This window comes from Cyprinodon variegatus, unplaced genomic scaffold (assembly GCF_000732505.1).
Source record: "Cyprinodon variegatus isolate N-32 unplaced genomic scaffold, C_variegatus-1.0 Scaffold68, whole genome shotgun sequence".
NCBI classification, from domain to species: Eukaryota; Metazoa; Chordata; class Actinopteri; order Cyprinodontiformes; family Cyprinodontidae; genus Cyprinodon; species Cyprinodon variegatus.
The window spans coordinates 1,742,682-1,764,500 of NW_015150521.1; the positions used below are offsets into that span (position 1 = coordinate 1,742,682).

Genomic DNA, 21,819 nt, shown 5'->3' on the forward strand with positions numbered 1-21,819 from the left:
TGACTCAACAAAACCTAGGCATACTGCAGTTTATTTTATTTTTAACCAATACTTAAAAATGTATTAAAATTGTAACAGAGATAAAAACTAAAGTAAGTTATATCATCAGCTGTTACCTTCTTTTAGACAATATATTTAAAAGGCATCCAATTCATATGGAATATCAGAGTAATCTAAGCCTTACAAGAGAAAATTGCACTACTGAAGTCATGAAAACCAGCTCAGAACTTGTTTATCTACAACATTAAGCCCCTTCTCTAAAGCAGCTCCCACTGCCCTATTTGTTTATTTTTCATTCACCTAAAAAAGTACTCCTGGATCAGTTATGTGCTTTTCTTTTTAAATATATGCCTCATCTACTCAAATCCCATTCAATCACTGTCCATACAAAACCTGGTTTCTTCTGACTAAACAACTGTTTTTCTTTTAACTGTCACTACATGCATGGTCAGTGTGAGGGATTGCTGGTAAGTCAATAATGCAATGCAAGGGACTGTTTTCTGTCACTACATACCCAGGAGAAAATTCTGCAAGATAATGATTCATTGCAGTCTGCTAGGTTGCCCTTTTTATAAAGAAAAAAAAAATTATCCAATTTGAATAAAAACTAATTGCATAAGGTTTTATCAAAATATGTATACTGAGAATTAGTACGTTGTGTCAATTGAAACATAGATTCCAATTGACAGGTAGTGATAATCGGTGCTTTAAAAATAAAATGAAAATGAAACCTTATATACTTCTATGTCAGGCAATGCAGGCAAACCTATTCTCTGCTTCTGATTAATTTGATTCTGAAGTGAGGACTAGCGGTTTTCCACAGAAGTGATTTCCTGCATCAACTACAACCTTGGTGAGCAGCACAGTAACTTTGAAAAGGGATCATCTTTGAACTAATTAATTAAAGAAACAATTATTTCAAATAAGTTATCTTTTTGCTGGTTAGTTTTAGCCTGACAATGTATATTACAACCAATATATAAAGCAATTCTGCTTACAAAATATTCACAAGATCATTCTATAGCATTATTACTCTACATCTACATGAAAATGAAAGAAATGACTTAATATATGACACAAGAGAATGTATCTCCATTCCTGAATATACTTACTGTTTGAAATTTTATGCAATTCATGTACATATGATTTAATGCACAAAAGAAACTCCAGCTTAAGCTGCACATTTGAGAAGGTAAAACTAATCAAGTTTTTTACTTTTTGGAAATGCTTTAAATTACCAGTTGTACCATTCTAGACAATACAGGTATAGTGAAAGATGTTCTTTTTCTGGGTGGCTCATTAAAATAAGCAGTCCTAACTGTCAATCATTCTTGTGATATGTATTCTTGTGATATGTTTACGCACGGCCGTTCTACATGCTCATCCCCATTTTTACATACAGGCGATGAGTCTGACATAGCGGAAAAATTGCAAATTTTCTTTTGCAAAGTAAGCTTGTATGAGCGATGCAAACAGCAACTTTTAAAAAGAGCATGCATGGGGAGAAATGGGTTTGTGCATGCTCTCGCACCCGTTTAATAGGCGTTCCTTCTCAGGAGCGTGTACAGGGTTGTGCATGTGCATTCCTTCTAAAAGTGGAGAGGTCTTTAAAAAAAAAAAAATGAAAAAAATCCTCCACTATACCTTTAATTAAAACCTTTAATGATTCACCCAGAAATGTTTCTGTCTGATGAAACAATCCCCCTTCCCTCTTTTGTGACATTACTTCCAGTCATAAAAAGCCAAAATTTTGTTTTGAATATTTATTTTCAAGAATCTTTTTTTACAGAATACAGACTCCATGGATAATATTTAAGTGTAAGCAAACATCCAACCGTAAAAAAGAGTATTTTATGTCAATAAAATGTATCCTAAATGAGTGAATTACTGACATCATGTGATCAAAATAGATCCATCTCTTTAACAAAAAAAAAAAACTAAGCTGTAATAGGAAAATACTTATACTAATTCTTAAGGCCGACTGTATCACTCTACAAAACAGTTGACACATCTAAACATTTATCCTAATTAAAAAGATGTCACCACTGAAGTGTTACAGAAGTCTGGATCTTTGCAAAATGTAACAAGTTATTTTTCAGTCCTCTTTAAGACCTCCAAAAACTGCGGTTGGAACACTCTTCTGCTCAAGCTGCACTTCTGTAAAGGCAAAAAAAACAAGTTGCAATTAAATTATGCAAAACTGTCCTGGAAATGCCTATATATGCAAATGTTTTTCCCTAATTATAACCTATATCACACTAACCGTCCGGTCCTTGGTCTTCATCATCTTCATCATCATCCTCATCGATGTTAATCTCATCAGGATTGGCTTGTTTGGAAAGCTCAGCCAACTCACTTCGTGACGTGTCACTCCTAAGCAAACAGATAAGCAAAACAATGATCTATTGAAAGTAATAGGCTTCATGAAAGTCATAAATAGAATCTGTTCAAGATTTCTAAGTATTCATCAGCAAGAATAGGAACCACAAACCTGACGAAAAGAATTTTCTCTTTTGGTTTGGGTTTGTCCTGCTCAGCCTCTGCAGCAAGTTGCTGAGCTTTTTGCTCCAACATTTTCATATCATCAATTCCCATCTGACCAGGAGCAAGATCTGAAACTGATATGAAATACGAAACACACAAATGTATCAATTAAAACATTTCCTCTAATTTCCCTAATATGGACGACATAGAATGTAGGCACTAAATTTGAGATTTTCCTTGTAGTTTGCACAGTTCATCAATGGCACTTAAGAGGCAAAGAAAGGAAAACCATCTGCTGCTCCAATGTGCTGCCTGTCGGACCACATTCCAAACTTGAATCTGATAGAAAATCCATTAAAGAAACTAAACACTAAGGCAATGATATTAAAGCCTTCCACTTAGAGCTCATCACCACAGATATAAAGTCAAAATAAAGGAGAAACATTATTTAATCATTAGCAAATAATATAATCACAACAATAAGTTGATTGGTATATTATCAATAAAGGGGATTCCTGTAAATATGTGTAGGGGCTAAATCATTTCTGCACCAGAGTCTTTTAAAATCAAAATGCAAAAAAAGATAAATCAGCTGTTTAAGATTTTTTTCCTTCCAAAATTAATATTACTTGAAAATTGTTTTGCTTAAGTGTAAATAAATAAGGGGTTTAATACTCCTAGAAGTACTTTTTTTTATAGTTATTTAATTTCTCCTGAGGTGTGTGTATATCAAATGTATGGGGGAAATCAAAGTGTTAATCCTGCTTTAATTGAAAATAAATAAATGTGTCAAGATTAAACCTTGAGGAACACCTCTATGTTGCTGCTTGTTACTACCCGATCCGTGCTGGAAAAATGATCCATACCATAAGCTCATTTGCGCATGTGGAAGCAGATATACATCCAGGTTTCCAAAAAAATTGTTATTATTGTACTAAAAGTAATTTTTTTTTTATCCTCAACTCACTAAAGAATGCTAATACACAGCTTTATAAAATGTTTTATGACTTCTGAGACTATTTTGATGTTTTTTTTCTGTTAAAATGCTTGTCTTAGGTCATCATCGGACATGGTCAGAGTAGTCCAGCAAAATATGATTAAACCAGGTTTATCTGCATTGTAGTTGTTTCTTTCTTTTGGTTACGCACTATATGCCATAATGTTAATCCAAAAGGAAAACATTAAACTCAAAAAGTGTAGATTTATGTCTAAATTCAAACCCGAAAAAGTTAGCTCCCGGAAGTAGCATAGGATTCCATTTCCAGTTTAGATCGGGCACAGACAAGTGATAAAAGAGAAAGCATTTTAAGGCCTGTATTTTCACAGGATATAAATTATTAAAGCTGCAGTCTGTAACATTGAGAAGAGAGCAGACTTCGACTGAAAATTTGAAGAAAAAAACAGGTTTCACGCCACTCCCCCACCCTCTCTGCTTCACTCATGCCCCACCTCCAAGCTCCACCCCTCTCACAGCACCTGCGCAGCTACAGAAGCGTCCAAGCAGCCTACGCGGCATGGAGTGTGAACTGGTAAGAGCGATAACACTCACCTCCAAGCAGCTAGATATAAGATGCCGGTTATACCGAAGTTTGCCGTGTAAGCAGTTGTCGGCAGGGGCAGTAAGGGCAGTTTCTCTTTCGCTGGTGGCTGTCGCTCCGCCATGACTTCCACGCGCATCCTCCTGACTGCGGCAGCGGCAGGTTAAACGGTGAGGGGGGGGGCTGTGATTGACACTCCATCAGACGCTCCTCTGGCTGTGATTGGTTGTTTTGACTCATCCCGAATTATTCTTTCCAGATTGAAATACAGGCAGTATGCGGGACAAATTGAAGCAGTTTTTTTTCACAGGTTACATATCACATGTACTGCTGTCTGGGCATAGGGACAGTTTTAGCCAATATGACAAAAAGGTGATTTTTAAAAACTTACAGACTTCAGCTTTAACCTTTAACATATTATAGTTAAGTACGATTACTGTTTTTGGGGAGGTAAAAACGTAATTTAGGTCTTTTTTTTAACAAATTAAATTCTCGGTCGGCCCGGATGTATATCTTGTTGTGCATGGGAAAATGAGTTCATGGTATGGATCGCGCTTCCGGGAAGGATCGGGCTAGTGAAGGTGCTTTACTTTGACACCTCCATTTAGTCAGCAGTCTACAGACTGACAATGGATTGTCCCAGATGGACACAGTGAATACTGTCCACTCGAGGCACTTCTGCACTAGAGCCGCATTGACCCAAGTGCTCTCTCACACATTTATACATTTACACCTTAATACGCACATCTGTAGGCAACTTGGAGGTGGATTAATTCTGAAGGAGCACATAGACATGAGACCCCAAACCTGACTATTTTCCACTGAGCCACAGTTGCCACTGCCAACATTTTTACAAGATATAACTAAAAAAATATAACTAATAAAAAGATATACACAAATAAATGTGTGAAAAAAATCTATGAAGCTGATACATTTCAATTAGGACAGACCATATTTGAAGCAGAAAGACTGCAGTATTTCAACAACAATAAAAGCATTACACACCTCCATGAGCTACCCATCTACAGAGACTAACAGTAGAAACCAAGGGAACACACAAGTCAAAAACAAACAATCAAATGTGCTATTCCTTACCAGTGCCTGTGGAACTTGTTGAAGCCTTCAACATTTGAGAGGACATAAAGTTGACCTGAGTGTTGTATGTAGCCTGGACACTGCGTTTAATTCTTAACATCTCCCTAATTGTATCCTCATTTCCATGTCGGATCTCAAATTCCTTCCAGGTCTGCCAGAAATTCGCTGTCACCTAAAAGGTAATCAATCAATCAAGCATTAGATTAGGAATATTCTAATACTTTGCAAGAAAAATATTTAAAAAGTTGGCGTCTCTCACCCTTGGGTCGCAGATCTGAGAGCAGTAAGAGTAGATCGCTCTGGCACGGTCAATCTCACCTAGTTTACACTCCATGTCCGCAAATCTCATACACATGTCCCTGGCATGCTCATCAGGAAGAACCTGAGAAAGCAGAAAAGGGTGTCATCAGCTTACTGGTAAGTTAAAAAAAGTATATGTAAATTAAATAAAATGTTACTGCTTTAAATTCATTTTATCACTCTAGACAAACTCAGCACAGTAGTTGTGTATCAATAAATACAAAAACTACATAATGAATACGAGATTGGGAAAGTATCAGTTTAAAAAATTCAAAACTCAGATGATCAACATGGATGTAACTAAAATAAATAGGATTAAACTAAAGTAAGTGCACCTACTGTGATGTTAGTTTAAATATTCTTAAAATTGCTTAGTATAATTTATTATTAGACTATTAAATCATTTTTATGTCATTGCACATACAACTTTCTTTGTAAACCTGCCACTTTGATGAAGAACAAGAAAAGAATGAATTGTTTTATATCAATCAAAATGTGCTCCACCTCAATAGCCTTCTGGTAGATAGCTCTGGTGTAAGTCACTCCATAAATTTCCGCCGCTCTCTTGATGTAGATATTAAACATATGGTGTCTCTCATCAGTTTCCACTGCCTGTGTTGCTCTTTCATAGACCGCCATGGCATGTCGCGCCAGTCCATATTCCTCTTCCAGTTTGGCATACAGCAGATAAATAGCTAAAAAAAGAAAAAAATGTTAGTATTTTACATTTAGTCAAAGAAACATCTTTTGTGCATGCTACAAAAAGTATTTACTCTTTGCAAACTTTGCAGGGCAGCCATCCAAAGCTTGCTCAAATAAATCTCTGGCTCGCTCCAGTTTTTTGCCACCATAACGATCAATGAACTTGGTGAGGTAAGTGTTCCAGATGTCATAAACGTTTGGCCACTTGAAGAGGGCAATCCCTCGCTCATATGCCTTTTAAAAGGAAAGTAACAACAAAAAAGTGTTTAAATCAATAATACAAAAATGCTTATTGATATACATTTATACAATAGTGTGGTCAAATGTATTTACTTTAAAGCTTTCCTCAAAGTAGTTGTGTTCTTCTAGGAACATGGCATAATTGATGACAATTTGAGGAGTGGCAATGCGTAGATCTATAATCCGGTCATACACCGCTTTTGTAGACTGATGATTAAAAGCAGAATAAAAAAATAAAAAAAGAGGTTAACATATCTGTAGCAAACAATGTGGATCTGACTTTGAGTTATGTTTTTATAAACATATTTCTATAAATACCTGGAAAGTACCAAGACTCTCCTCAAGGTCTGCCAGCATCGACCACACCTTCAGGGACTTGTAGACTCTGTTTTGGACCGGCTCAGACGAATCAAAGTACTCTGCTTTCTTTGATGGGATTGCTGTAGCTTTCTAATTCAAAATGCAAAAATAGCAAGTTAGTATTTTAGCAGTAGTACGTCTGCTATTTAAATAAAAAAATATTAAATTACATACTTTGGACATTTTTCCTAAGTTTCTGTATACTCTGATGCTTAATGCAAAGATATTCTTTAAAAAGAACATTTGCAAAGAAATTTATTTATATTTTTGCAGTTCCCGACTTTTCCAATAGATGTCACTAGGCATCCATTTAATAGAGCATCAATGAGCTTCTCAAATGCTGTATTGCTTCCCTTTTATGAGTTTGAATATATTTTCTAACAGGAGCAGAACAGGTCACATAATAGAATAAATATATAAGGATTGTTTATATAAGGGCTGAAACAACTAATCGGATTAATCGATTACTGAAACTGCCCGTTATTTCAATTGTTAACCGGAGTTTAGACTGTAAAATATGTCTTTAGCTGACAGAGCAACCCACTTAGATCAGAAATTATTGGAAATTTGTAACAAAAAAAATGGAAACATTTTGCATTTACAATAAAAAATCCAGAATTCCTCAAGAGGAAAAGTTTTAGTTTCATCTTCTTTATGAAACCCTTTAGCTATCCAATTATTAATCGATTAATCTAAAAAAAAATCAATCGACTTGCAAAAGTAATCGTTAGTTGCAGCCCTAATATACATATATATAAACACACAATTTTACAACATCTGTAATCATGCTACACACAGCATTTGTAGAACCAAAACATCAAATAGCAGCTGGTTACCCTCAATATTCGCAGTGCCTGATCATAATTCTCATGGCGAAGCTCCATCTCTCCAAATTCACACCAAACTGCAGCAAGGTCATCCACCTGTTTGTAGTTCACTTTAGTTGCCTTCTCAAAGATTGTCCTGGCCTAAGGTAGAAATAAGAGAAATATAAATGAGAAGAAAAAAATAATCTATAGTGTCCATGCAAGCCCTAAGGAAAGACATTAGCTTACATCATCCAGCTGTTCATTCTCCTCATAGAATTTGGCAAAAGAAACCCAGAGAGAATGAGGCTTGCCTGTGGCCTTCATTGGATCCACAGTCTGAACTGCTTCAGTGTACGTGTTGATGATCTGGAGTGAAAAAATTGTTTTATGAGTACTGCATGAGTCACACATAATGCTAAATGAATGTTTTTGTTGAAAGGGCATGGTGTTGTTATTTGTCTTTTTAAATTTATACACCAGTAGCTCAGTCTGGATGCACAAGGACTCCTGCTAGTGGGATGTTTATCACCACCACACAGCATAACTAGAGGTAAAATATTTCACATAATTGCAATCGGTAAAATTGTATTGTATTACTTTATTGTATCTTGTTCAAATGGTTTTTGGTCTGATTTATCGCATATAACATGACTATGCCCCTTTAAAATACGGATAAGCTCTTAAACCTACCTGTCGCGGATTTCCTTCATAGAGTTTTACCCGTTTGTGCCACTCATGAACATTATGGGGGTTCTGCCTCAGTAGTACACTGTTAAGTAGAAGTGGCCGCCGTGCAATCAGCTGCTCAAAGCGAGCCAGGCGAAGCTCCAGATCTATGTCATCTGGCAGAAGAAGGGAAAGAATTAAGCCATTTATGACTAAAACTGTAAAGAAAGATGTGTTATCGGTGTTAATGTAAACAAACCTTCTTCCTCTTTTCCCATCTCAGCAGTGGTCTCCATCTTTGCCGCAATCATGCTCTCTTCAAACTGAGCATAGCTATCAAATACTTGTGTGAAATCCCTCACTGTTACCACTGTAAGGATGGCTTCCTCATAAACGTCCCTTGCCTAAAGAAACAAATAAATTGAGACATCAGGCAATGCCTTTTAAACAACCTCATTAAATCAAATACAGGAAAGAATGGAAGGAAAAGAAACAGATTAATTAAAAACTGACTATGCATAAAAATAAAAGCTATTAAGCAAAAACCCACTTTTTCAAAGTGGCCACTCCTGATGTAATAGTCAGCCAAAGAACACCAAAGTTTTCCAAGTTGGTCTGTAAAGCGTGTGAGGCCTCCTCGTATGATGGCCCCGACATTCAAAGATGTCACTTTATCGGGGTTCTGAGAGATCAGATCACATAGTTCGTGCCACAGCTGAAAAAAGAAAATGAAAATACGTATCATATGGTATTATGGTCAGCTAATTACAAACAAAAGTGGAGATGCTTCAAATGAAATCGACATCTTACCTGATAGTTAGATTTGCCCTCTTTGGACACAAAGCTTTCATCATTTACAATTGCTGCTAATCGCATAGCTGCTTCGTCCAAACGACCAACAGACCGCAAGTAGTCTATGTACTCTTCTGCATTCTCTGGAGATAGCTACAATGGATAAAGAGACAACAGTGGACTTTGAATTATGTAGAGGGATATTGCACTTAAATCTCTAGAGCTTTTTATCTACCAAAAATACTGTTTCTATATACAACTTTAACATCAAAGTAAGGCTGAAACAATTAATCAGATTAATCTATTATTTTAAAAAATCATAAACTAATTTAGTAATCGATTGATTGTTAAGTGGAGTGTAGAAACTCTAAAATTTGTCTTTAGCTGACAAAGCAACCCATCTTGAACAGAAATACCAAAATTGTAAAAAAATAAATAAAAAACAATAAAAAATGCTCTATCCAGAACTTCTCAAGTGGAAAAGTTTTACTTTCACCTGGTATAATTTCGTAAAGTGTTTTCTTTAAGGAACCTTTTGCTCTCTGTGTAAATTCCTTTATTGTCCCACTTTGGGGATATTCGTTCTCTGCATTTGACCCATCCCCTTGGGGAGCAGTGGGCTGCCATTGTGTGGCGCCCGGGGAGAGATCAGGGGTTAAGGGCCTTGCTCGGGGACCCAGAGTGCTGGCTGTGGGGATCAACCTTCTCAGAGCACAAGCACACTGCTCTAACCACTAGGCCAGCATCTATTGACTAGGGAGAGATCAGGGGTTAAGGGCCTTGCTCGGGGACCCAGAGTGCTGGCTGTGGGGATCAACCTTCTCAGAGCACAAGCACACTGCTCTAACCACTAGGCCAGCATCTATTGACTAGGGAGAGATCAGGGGTTAAGGGCCTTGCTCGGGGACCCAGAGTGCTGGCTGTGGGGATCAACCTTCTCAGAGCACAAGCACACTGCTCTAACCACTAGGCCAGCATCTATTGACTAGGCCAGCTATCTGATTATTAATCCCAAAAAAAAAAGAGATTAATCGACTAGCAAAATAATCATCAGTTGCATCAAAGTAGCTATGCAGTTACTTTTGACATAAAAAATAATAATTCAAAAGCCTTTCACTATACAAATATATATCTCCACAAATCTCTCCAAAACAAATATAAAACCTTAGGCCACACAGAGAAATAACTGAAGTCGATAATTGGATCTTAAATGACAGGTGATGTATGGAAATGGATTGAACACTAAAATCTCACCTTGAGATACCTTCGATACACCCTCAGGGCTGTCTCAGGCAGGGGAAGGTTACGAGCAAAGCGTAGATACAAAGGCCAGATTCGTGGATGCTGGGTTACAGGTAAAGCTCTCAGAGCCCGGTCAAATGTCCTCCGACTTCTTGTGATCTTACATTGCGACACAACAAACTGACAGTAGTCAATCCAAATCCTGGGCATCTAATTCATTAAAAGAAACCTTGGTTAGTTCCAAAAAGCAATACCCAAACTCACTATTGGTACAATATTTATTATTTTTATTTAATGCAGGAATGCTTCATTTTAAGTCAACATTACCTTGTGCATAAACACGAGTGCTCTTTCGTGACAGTTATTAATCTCCTCATAAACTGGATCTGTGATGCATTTCCCTTTGACTTGTTTCCTCCTTTCTCTCAGATAGTTGTACCACAATTTATAACTGTAAAAATGAAGGAAAATGTTAAAAAAGAAAGAGAAAGTCACCTTTCTCAAATTCAAAGACTGTAAATATATTTATATCTCAATAATACACAATAGACCTAACCACAGTCTTGCAGTTACCTTCCAGGCAATTCTTTCAGAGCCCGCTCATATATCATGTTCAGGGTGGATTTGGGTCCATTCTGTTTGAATTCAATGTAGCGCATCCAACATTTGACAGAGTATGGATTCCTGATAATCTCCTCTTCATATGGAAGATCATCATCCTCCTAGTATTGCAGCGTAAAAGTAACAATAAAACAGATTACGCTATAAGCAAGCATAAACGAACTAGTGACGTTTGTTATCACTACAATTAAGGAAGATAAGAGAATGTTGCAATAATTAACTTGGTTTTACATTTTTAGACCGCTTATGTCTTAATAAAGAAGCATTAATATTTAGGAAGACGAACGAGTCAACAGACTCTAAATTATTTTCACCAAGCGAGGCTAGATTAGCGCTAACCGGCTAAAACTAATGGTATAAGTCGTTAAACTATAATATAAAATATTATTTTTTATGTTACTTACAAATATAACGTCAGCTTTTCCATTTAAGGAAGGCATTTCTTCAGAGAGAAAATAACTTATTCAGTTAGACGTAATGCTAACGTTCGAATAGCTAACCTAGCTTGCAAACTCAATGCGTGTAGTCTCCCGTAGTGACTTCCGGCGGGGACGATACCCAATGCGCAAGCGCATTCAAAAGAACTACAAACCTGTTGAAAATATGTAGTTTTTCATTCGTATGGGCGATGTCGAAATGCTCGTTCTTACTCTTCTTTTTGTGAAGTTTTAATATCGCCCTCTACCGGTAACTTCCAGGACCGGGAAGGCCTCTTAATAGACAGCTCTCCTCAAACTAAATACGCGACTAAAAATCATTGAAATAAAATGTTTTGTAATGTAATTTAAAAAAAAAAAAAGTTTTTTTTTTTTTATTAATTTCAGGGCCGCCTTATATACTCCTCTATCTTTAAATTCATACAGTTGACATTAAAAGGTATTTTTTATCTCAACCCGGTAACATTGCTCATTACTGCCATCAGCTGGTGTTGAGGGAAAATGAGGAAAGGAAGTTGCAAGATAATGGACACACAATCACACATCTATTTCCTCTGTGACTGTGTCGTTTAAATGTTTGTCTTTTTTGCAAACATTTAAACTACATTCTTCTGGACTTTTTCTGTTTTTTTTCTGATAAATGTGATTATGTTTTTCCAAATCCATTGAGTTAGTTTCCAGACAGCTGAAGTATTACATTTTTTCATAAACCCATATTTTATTTTGGATTTCCTGCGAAACCAACATTTTAAAATCTATTTTTCATGAACAATTTTCTTTCTGGGCTAACTTTAACTACCTTAATTAGCTTTATTTATTTATTGGGCATCTACAGTAGGTCTTGAGGACTAGACATCCCTTTTTCCAGCACAAAGCACTTTATTCACTTTGAGAGATTTCAAAGTCATGGAGGAAAATAAACTCAGTGGACAGTGTTGCCACCACCATAATTTACAGCATGTACAATATTCTTTCTATTGGTAATATTTGGAGTTGTTAATATACCCTTATAAATACACAGAATATAAAGTTTCATCAAACACTTTCTCATACAGGATTGTGATAAATTGTAGTTCAGTATAACAATATAAAAGAGAACAAGCTATTTGACTCAATAAAATGAAAAAATTAAGCTTAAACAGTCTAGATGGGGCTTTATTTTTATAAAAAACAAAAAAAGAAAAGAAAACTCTGTCTTGCCACCCTTCCCTTTCCTCTAGAGTCTAGACGTAGGGAAAGTAGAAGAGATTGTTGCCACTTGCAGAACAGAAATGGAGACTAGGAATAAAAAAAAACAAGAGGGGATGTTTGCAAAAAGTCTTTTTTTCTCTGATAAGAAACAGCTTTTTTAATTACGTTGGTAGTGCACATGCTTAGTTGGGACCTCCTTCCTTCTAATGTAAGTACAAAAATTAAGATCATTTACATTTCTACATGCCTGGTGTATCTTTGCCATCTTGTTCTGACCATTTATATTAGTTAATTACAATTTAGTTTGAATCAACTCACTTCATTTAGATGGGATTAAACTGATCTCAGATAATAAAGTAAAAAATCTTGGTGTTATTTTTGATCAGGATCTTTCATTTAAATCCGATATCATAGAGGTTTTTAGAATGTCCTTCTTTCATCTGCGCAATAATGCAAAAATTAGAAATTTCCTGTCCAGGGGTAATGCTGAGACTGGACTATCGTAAATCTTTACTATCAGGAAGTCCACAATCTCTAGTTAAAAGCCTTCAGCTAATCCAAAATTCTGCAGCCAGAGTTCTGATGAAATTAAAGAGAGAGATCATATCTCTCCTATCCTGGCTTCTCTTGATTGGTTTCCTGTTAAATCCAGAATAGAATTTAACATCCTCCTTCTCACATATAAAGCCTTAAATTACCAGGCTCCATATAACAGAGATATGATTGTTCCTTATGTCCCTAACAGAGCACTTTGCTCTCAATCTGCAGGTTTACTAGTGGTTCCTAGAATTTCTAAAAGTAGAATGGGAGGCAGATCTTTTAGTTATAAGGCTCCTCTCCTGTGGAACCAACTACCAGTTTTACTCCATAAGGTAGACACCCTGTCTACATTTAAGCGTAGGCTTAAAACTTTCCTTTTTGATAACACTTATAGTTAGAGTGGCTCAGGTTATCCTGAACTATCTCTATAGTTTTGTTGCTATAGGCTTATACACCTGGAGGACATAGGGACCCCTATTTGACCATTCGGCTTCATTCTTCCTCTTTCCTCTTAGTTCAATCTCTAAGGTCTCTCTGCTTTTTCTCATAGTAGTTTCGCCTCATCTGTTCCTGTTTGGCTGTGACACCACCCTGGAGAGAAATATCAGCTGTGCTACTGAAATCAACTCCTTTGTTTATAGATGTTGGAGATCTGCCAGTTTTTCAGTGTAGTCCTGCTTTTCTGACTGTGACTGGCTGGACATGGGAGCTGGCTCGGAGGTCTTCTGTCTGGCTGTGTGTTTCTTGGACGGGGCCACCGTTTACAGTTGCCTTTTGTATCTCTGCTTCTGTCTCCTTGAACCCCAGTCGGCCTCTGCAGATGGCCACTCACACAGAGCCTGGTTCTGCAGGAGGTTTCTTCCTGTGAAAAGGGAGTTTTTCCTCTCCAAAGTCGCTACAAGCATGCTTAGTGTGACGACTGCATCGAGTCTTATATAGAAAACTTTGAATCAATTTGACTGTATAATCTGGTGAACTGTAGAGTGACTTGAGATGACATGTGTTGTGAGTTGACATTATATAAATAAACTGAACTGAATTGAATTAAATAGAAGAAAAAAAAACAGAGTAACCTTATTCAAGCTCCTTGCCTGCACAAGAATACATTTAACACATGTGATTGTATCTTTTCATGATTACTTCATTTAGGATGATTTATCTTCTAGGAGCATGAGGGAGATGCTATTCTAACAGAAAAGGGGCACTTAAATCAAGGGGATCACTCCAGCGATAGCGGTACTGCTCCACTTGTGAAAGTAAAATCTGTTGGGCTCTTTTTGGCATCAAGACAATTATTCTTATTGTCACATTGCTAGACAGGACACTGTAAAAAAAGAAAGAGAAATGGGCACTAGATGTATTATACTTGTCAGAATATCTTTTATAGATCTTAACATTTTTGAACACACAAACCTTTTTATATATTCCAGAAACAATGCAATCAAAGACAGCTGTACCTGTTCAGACAAAGACAAACCTTAAATAAATAAATATTACTGTTTTATGGCAGTAATATTTATGTCCGTAGGAAAAAAATAAATCTGATAAGTCATCATATGAAACAGAGTGGTTGTTGCAAAATTGTACTTTTCTATCTAAAGGAAATCTCTAAAGTTAGTAGTTTATCAAAATTGTCAAACAAGAATAAACAAAGAAAACTAATTTGTTGCTCTCTCATATAAAATAATTATAGTAGACTACAGTCTAAAACCGGATGAATGAAAAGTGTAATTGACTGTTAAGTGAGATAAATAAAACCTAACAGATTCTGTTCTTACGGCCTAAAAATAGAAACCTCTCCAAGGTCTACTGAATATCAAGGATGCATTGTGTTGAGTACATTGTGGCAGTTGTTTTCATTAACATTTCCTAAGCTTCGGCTAGACAAGATTTAAAATCGGTGTCACATAGTTTTCAAGGACATCAACTGTCCCCACAACAGCAACTACATTAGAATCAAATGTAGCAAGAGGATAAAGATCTTTGATATACGAGTGGTACTTATAATAGATCTTCTTCTCCCCTGGGTTGGCAAATGTTCCTTATCTCCTTTTAAGGCAAGGTGTAACACCGCTTGAACTTATGGAAAGAGGGTTAACATTCAGTTTTATTAGAGGAATATGACCTGTGCCAGTGTCCTGCAACCGTATACCAGCACCACTTGGGAGCTTCCCCAAATGAATTTCTGTTCTTGGCCAAAGGCTTGTTTGTTTGCAAGGATAAGAAGGCATGGCTTCGCACTACAGTTAACTAAAGTTTGTCATATTTAAGTTAGTAGAATCTTTGTGATTATTTAGAGATATAAAGCTGAGTTATTCAACTAAAGCTACATCTTATAGACTATGTTTATTTCAAAAATCTTAAATGTGGGCAAGCCTGGAAACTTGAGACACATGACATTTACTGAGATTAACTAAGAACAAAAAATGTATGGGTTCAAAAAGGAAGGTCACAATCCTGTCACTTTAAAAGAGCAAATTCTTCTTTTTTTTGTTCATTACTTTAATCTGCCCTGTACATCATACAATTCAGAGAACAATGTTTTGAATGTACAATGTTCACATTCTGACTGTTATATATAATTTTTTTTTTCAATTTATGGATTTCATCTGTTCTTTTTTGCACATCATCTTAATTATTTTACCAAACCAAAAAAGTTATTCAGTTTTCTTATTTAAAAATCCTTTAGTTTAAAGTCTTGTAAATGTGAAATCAAAAAATAGCAGACTGACCCTGAAATGTCACACGATGGGTCTTAAGATGACAAGGATGCTTGACCAAATTGAGAGGCAGACTGGTGCTGACCAAGCATTTAAGCCTGTATAAAAGCAGCAGCCCCAGACTCCGCTGAGAACTGATAGGCATCCCTCACAGGTCAGTCCTTTATTGTTCACTTTAACATATAGTTGTAAAGCTATAAGTTATCAATTCTGACTGTCTCTTTCTGTTACCTTTATCATTCAATGACAAAAGTAACAGAATGGATGAATTGATTTAACTTATTTTAAATGAACAACGATGTAATTAGACTAGGATATGTTCATTACAAAGATTTAAACACAAAATATTTGAGTTAATTGAGGAAAGATTTTTAAAAGATCATCATTGGGTTTATTTGTAACAAGATTTAAAACAACAAATGATGTGTGATGCAATGGATTTAAAAATAGGTTAATTCTTTGATAGTTTATATTGTAAGAATGTGATGAAGTTGGGTGTTTGGTTGTATATCAGATTAACTATATACATTTTTCTTTGATAGTATCTTCATAGATCACCATATCTGGTTAACTCAGTCGGGTCGGAGGTAGGAGAAAGAATGAAAATATGATAAATACTTTGAAATAATATTTTAAATATTAAGATTTTTTTAACATATATTTGAGCAATTTGTCTGAAATATTAGAAGAATTCAATAACTATAAACAACATTAAGCTGATTTAAAAGTTGTTTTTGTTGCAGGACTAACAACGTGCCAAAATGAGCACAGATGCTGAAATGGAGCAGTATGGCCCTGCGGCCATATACCTCCGCAAGCCAGAAAGAGAGAGGATTGAGGCTCAGAATACTCCCTTTGATGCAAAAACAGCTTTCTTTGTGGTTGATACTGATGAAATGTATTTGAAGTGTAAGCTTGTAAAGAAGGAGGGTGGCAAAGCCACAGTTGAGACAGAGGGAGGAAAGGTAGGTCAAGCTTTGTGCAACTTTGCAATTTTTTTTGTCAATTGTTTATTCTTCTGTATATTATAGGTTAAACTCATTTGGGAAAACTAATTTTCCTTTTAGACTGTAACAGTCAAAGAGGATGACATTCATCCCAGGAACCCCCCAAAGTTTGACAAAATTGAGGACATGGCCATGATGACCCACCTCAATGAGCCCTGTGTGCTGTATAACCTCAAAGATCGTTTTGCATCTTGGATGATCTATGTGAGAATTTAAAATGAATAGTTTATCAAAAAACATAAAAAAGACAAACCTAAATGTTAGCTATTGTATCAAGAAGGAACATCCCTGTTTTTCAGACATACTCTGGGTTGTTCTGCGTGGTGGTGAATCCCTACAAGTGGCTCCCTGTGTATGATGCTGTTGTTGTATCAGGATACAGAGGCAAGAAGAGGATTGAGGCTCCACCTCACATCTTCTCTGTCTCTGACAATGCCTATCAGTTCATGCTCACAGGTAAGATAGTAAATAGTCATAGATGTCAGTCAATTTATTTGCATAAGGTATATATTCAAGAATTTTTCTTTCAGATCGTGAGAACCAGTCCATCCTTATCACGTGAGTAATGAAAAAAATTATGTCTCTCTTCATTTGTAGAGCTATATCAACAAGCAAAATATGAAAAAATTAATGTATCCTCTTTCCCCAGTGGAGAATCCGGTGCTGGAAAGACTGTGAACACCAAGCGTGTCATCCAGTACTTTGCAACAATTGCAGTGACTGGAGGAAAGAAGGCAGAAGCAACGGCTGGAAAAATACAGGTAACCTTTCTTTTAACAGTCAATAGGCCAGAGATTTACCTGTTTATTTAGTATTTTCTACAAATTAAAATGTTTATGTAAACTGTGCAGGGTTCACTGGAGGATCAAATCATTGCAGCAAACCCTCTGCTAGAAGCCTATGGTAATGCCAAAACTGTTAGGAATGACAACTCCTCTCGTTTTGTAAGTATAAGGAGTCCAAAAAATATACATATATATAAAATCAATGATTCTGAGTTAAAAATAAGAAATTCTAATAAGCAGTATGTGATGCTTTATAGGGTAAATTCATCAGAATCCATTTTGGGACCAGTGGCAAATTGGCCTCTGCAGATATTGAAACATGTAAGTAATTTTTTAACCCGATATTCTGTCTTATGTGAATAGATTCGGATTTGAATGCTGCTCTGAAAATATTTATAGACAGGTTTTCCTCATGCGTGATAAAAAATATTGCAGAGTATATCATATTCTCACACTGATCTGTATTATTTAGATCTGCTTGAGAAGTCCCGTGTCACCTTCCAGCTGTCTGCTGAGAGGAGCTACCATATCTTCTATCAGCTGATGACAGGCCACAAGCCTGAGCTGCTAGGTATGACAATACATCACTTGTTCAAAGTGTTTGGATGTAAAACACACCATTCATGTTGTGGCTATTTTCTCAAATACTTTTCAGAGGCTTTACTGATCACCACAAATCCCTATGACTATCATATGATCAGTCAAGGTGAGGTTACAGTCAAAAGCATAAATGACGTGGAGGAGTTCATTGCAACAGATGTAAGTTGACAGGTCTAACCAATAAAGATCCAGATTTTTGATGGATGTTTTTTTGAGTTAAACAACATGCTTTAAATCTATTGTAGACTGCAATTGACATCTTGGGCTTTACTGCTGATGAGAAGTTTAACATCTACAAGCTCACTGGAGCTGTGATGCATCACGGCAACATGAAGTTCAAGCAGAAGCAGAGAGAGGAGCAGGCTGAACCTGATGGCACTGAGGGTAATTTATAGAACATTATCAATTTCATCCTATACTTTGGCTGTTGAAGGTTATATTTGTTTTGAATTTATTAATTTAACCATGTGCTATATATCTTTCCCCAAAGTGGCTGATAAAATCGCCTACCTCTTGGGTCTGAACTCAGCTGATATGCTGAAGGCTTTGTGCTACCCAAGAGTCAAGGTCGGAAATGAGATGGTCACCAAAGGTCAGACCGTCCCACAGGTAATGTAAACCAATCTGGAAGGATATGGTTTCATTGTCCAACTATTTAAAAAAGGTTAAATTTAGAACACAAGACTTACTACCATGTCTCCTTCTAGGTCAACAATGCTGTCAGCGCTCTGTGCAAGTCTGTCTATGAGAAAATGTTCTTGTGGATGGTCATCCGTATCAATGAGATGCTGGACACAAAGCAGCCAAGAACCTTCTTCATTGGAGTCTTGGACATTGCTGGATTTGAGATCTTTGATGTAAGCTAAAAAAAAAAAAAAAAAAAATCTCCTGGGAAAGTCTTATAAAAAACTGTTGCATTTGCAGTTAAGTTTAAAATGTATATATAACATATATATATATATATATATATATATTAAATATATTTCTATAATTACAGTACAACAGCTTGGAACAGCTCTGCATCAACTTCACCAATGAGAAACTGCAGCAGTTCTTCAACCACCACATGTTTGTCCTGGAGCAAGAGGAGTACAAGAAGGAAGGCATTGAGTGGGAGTTCATTGACTTTGGCATGGACTTGGCTGCCTGCATTGAGCTTATTGAGAAGGTGTGGAGCTTCATTGATTATTTACCTTTTTAGTAATCAGCTACAAACCTTAAAATGAGTGTGATTGAATTTTCATTTTACATTCAGATTCTAACTTGAACTGTCAACTGTTCTTAGCCAATGGGCATCTTCTCCATCCTTGAGGAGGAATGCATGTTCCCCAAAGCCTCTGATACAACTTTCAAGAACAAGCTGATTGATCAGCATCTTGGCAAGAGCAAAGCCTTTGAAAAGCCAAAGCCTGGAAAGGGCAAAGCTGAGGCTCACTTCTCCCTGGTTCACTATGCTGGTACAGTGGACTACAACATCACTGGCTGGCTGGACAAGAACAAGGACCCACTGAACGATTCAGTGGTTCAGCTCTACCAGAAGTCTGCAAACAAGCTGCTTTGTCTTCTCTATGCAGCCCATGCTTCAGCTGAGGGTAAGAGCCAGTAAAATAAACAGATATCACGAAACTGAGTAGACTAATACATCTAGTGCGCAACAACCCACATAAATATGTGGGGATAAATGTTTTTTTTTTCAGTGTCTAATGAACATGGTCTATTAATTAAAGAGATCTTACAAGAAGTAATGATTTGATACCATTGTTTACATTGTCAATTTTAGCTGAGGCTGCTGCTGCTGGTGGAAAGAAGGGTGGCAAGAAGAAGGGCGGTTCCTTCCAGACTGTTTCTGCTCTTTTCAGGGTATGTAAACTCTCATAGAGAATATTGAAAACAAAATGTTACAGTTAAACTGGAGATTAATTTTATGTTGCTGATCTACAGGAGAATTTGGGCAAGTTGATGACCAACTTGAGGAGCACTCATCCTCACTTTGTGCGTTGCCTGATTCCCAACGAAACAAAGACCCCAGGTCAGAAGTCCCCCCTGACAGTGATACCATGTCTGATGACAATGTGGAATTTTTTTTAACTAAATATATGTCCAAACTTCAGGTCTTATGGAGAACTTCTTGGTCATCCACCAGCTGAGGTGTAACGGTGTGCTGGAGGGTATCAGAATCTGCAGAAAGGGCTTCCCCAGCAGAATCCTCTATGGTGACTTCAAGCAGAGGTGGCCACTGTAGTCTTTTTGATTATAAACTAATACATTTGATATCAAAATGGGAAAAAAAGAGCATTAAAATTTTCTCACACAGATACAAAGTATTGAATGCCAGCGTCATCCCTGAGGGACAGTTTATTGACAACAAGAAAGCCTCAGAGAAGCTTCTGGGCTCAATTGATGTGGACCACACCCAGTACAAGTTTGGACACACTAAGGTATTTGGAAAGATTATTAAGACCTAAATATTGTATAAGAAAATTATCACTGTATTTACAGTTTCTAACATGTTAGCTGTCTGCTTTCAACAAAGGTGTTCTTCAAAGCTGGGCTTCTGGGTACTCTTGAGGAGATGAGAGATGAGAAACTGGCTGAGCTGGTTACCATGACTCAGGCACTCTGCAGAGGATATCTCATGAGAAAGGAGTTTGTTAAGATGATGGAGAGGAGGTGGGATTGTTGTTACATGCAAAATACTAGTGGGAATATCTTATACCCATCTGTCTCCTATGCATTTGCAGAGTTGCATACCTTTGTACAGAAATCATGTTCAGTAGTAAAAGTGTTATTTTTTCTTTGACAAACTCATTTTTCTCAATCAGAGAGGCTATCTACTCCATCCAGTACAACATCCGATCATTCATGAATGTGAAGAACTGGCCATGGATGAACCTGTACTTCAAGATCAAGCCTCTGCTGAAGAGCGCTGAGACTGAGAAGGAGTTGATGCAGATGAAGGAAAATTATGACAAGATGAAAACAGACCTGGCTACTGCTTTGGCCAAGAAGAAGGAACTAGAGGAGAAAATGGTGTCCTTGCTCCAGGAGAAGAATGACTTGCAGCTCCAAGTTGCTGCAGTAAGTAGCCAAATCATGTATCAAATAAATCAGGTTCTTAAGGGAACATTGTCAACATATTTTCCAATCATTGCAAATCATAGGAGGTTGAGAGCCTTGGAGATGCTGAGGAAAGGTGTGAAGGGCTGATTAAGAGCAAGATCCAGCTTGAGGCCAAACTCAAAGAGACAACTGAGAGACTGGAGGATGAAGAGGAAATCAATGCTGAGCTGACTGCCAAGAAGAGGAAGCTGGAGGATGAATGCTCTGAGCTGAAGAAGGACATTGATGACCTAGAGCTCACCTTGGCTAAAGTGGAGAAGGAGAAACATGCCACTGAAAACAAGGTTCATATCAAATAGACACTTACACACAGTTAAACACCATTGAAAAACTAATGTGGCATTTTATAGCATTATCTCTATGTAAAACTGTTAATCTATATTTCCACAAACTTTAGGTGAAAAACCTGACAGAAGAGATGGCTACTCAGGATGAGGCCATTGCCAAGCTGACCAAGGAGAAGAAAGCCCTCCAAGAGGCCCATCAGCAAACACTGGATGACCTCCAGGCAGAGGAAGACAAAGTCAACACTCTGACCAAGGCAAAGACAAAGCTGGAACAGCAAGTGGA

General features: G+C 36.9%; 2 protein-coding genes across 2 annotated transcripts in view; one reads left to right on the top strand and one right to left on the bottom strand.

Moving 5' to 3' along the window:
* Positions 1–1,786: 1,786 nt before the first annotated feature.
* Positions 1,787–11,394, bottom strand: xab2 (XPA binding protein 2). The gene is made up of 19 exons (XM_015371981.1): positions 11,254–11,394; positions 10,802–10,950; positions 10,556–10,679; positions 10,241–10,438; positions 9,005–9,139; positions 8,745–8,909; positions 8,454–8,598; positions 8,219–8,370; positions 7,775–7,894; positions 7,556–7,687; positions 6,678–6,809; positions 6,453–6,566; positions 6,191–6,353; positions 5,922–6,112; positions 5,377–5,499; positions 5,118–5,289; positions 2,492–2,618; positions 2,264–2,373; positions 1,787–2,157 (listed from the first exon to the last, which is right to left on the bottom strand). Exons 1-19 carry the CDS (start codon positions 11,287–11,289, stop codon positions 2,096–2,098), a joined length of 2,550 nt encoding a protein of 849 aa, XP_015227467.1. The 5' UTR covers positions 11,290–11,394; the 3' UTR covers positions 1,787–2,095.
* A 4,448-nt stretch (positions 11,395–15,842) lies between these two features.
* The window catches only part of LOC107083051 (myosin heavy chain, fast skeletal muscle-like), a 10,782-nt gene continuing 4,805 nt past the window's right edge, over positions 15,843–21,819 (top strand). The window contains exons 1-24 of the mRNA XM_015371992.1: positions 15,843–15,891; positions 16,280–16,324; positions 16,481–16,702; positions 16,805–16,948; positions 17,044–17,200; positions 17,275–17,302; positions 17,394–17,505; positions 17,596–17,688; positions 17,787–17,850; positions 18,002–18,100; positions 18,185–18,288; positions 18,375–18,513; positions 18,620–18,738; positions 18,837–18,986; positions 19,127–19,297; positions 19,415–19,721; positions 19,910–19,989; positions 20,071–20,158; positions 20,241–20,358; positions 20,444–20,567; positions 20,663–20,799; positions 20,952–21,207; positions 21,291–21,533; positions 21,647–21,814. Of these exons, the coding sequence (XP_015227478.1) occupies positions 16,499–16,702; positions 16,805–16,948; positions 17,044–17,200; positions 17,275–17,302; positions 17,394–17,505; positions 17,596–17,688; positions 17,787–17,850; positions 18,002–18,100; positions 18,185–18,288; positions 18,375–18,513; positions 18,620–18,738; positions 18,837–18,986; positions 19,127–19,297; positions 19,415–19,721; positions 19,910–19,989; positions 20,071–20,158; positions 20,241–20,358; positions 20,444–20,567; positions 20,663–20,799; positions 20,952–21,207; positions 21,291–21,533; positions 21,647–21,814 (3,105 nt within the window). The 5' untranslated portion in view covers positions 15,843–15,891; positions 16,280–16,324; positions 16,481–16,498. The remainder of the gene's footprint in view (positions 15,892–16,279; positions 16,325–16,480; positions 16,703–16,804; positions 16,949–17,043; positions 17,201–17,274; positions 17,303–17,393; positions 17,506–17,595; positions 17,689–17,786; positions 17,851–18,001; positions 18,101–18,184; positions 18,289–18,374; positions 18,514–18,619; positions 18,739–18,836; positions 18,987–19,126; positions 19,298–19,414; positions 19,722–19,909; positions 19,990–20,070; positions 20,159–20,240; positions 20,359–20,443; positions 20,568–20,662; positions 20,800–20,951; positions 21,208–21,290; positions 21,534–21,646; positions 21,815–21,819) is intronic.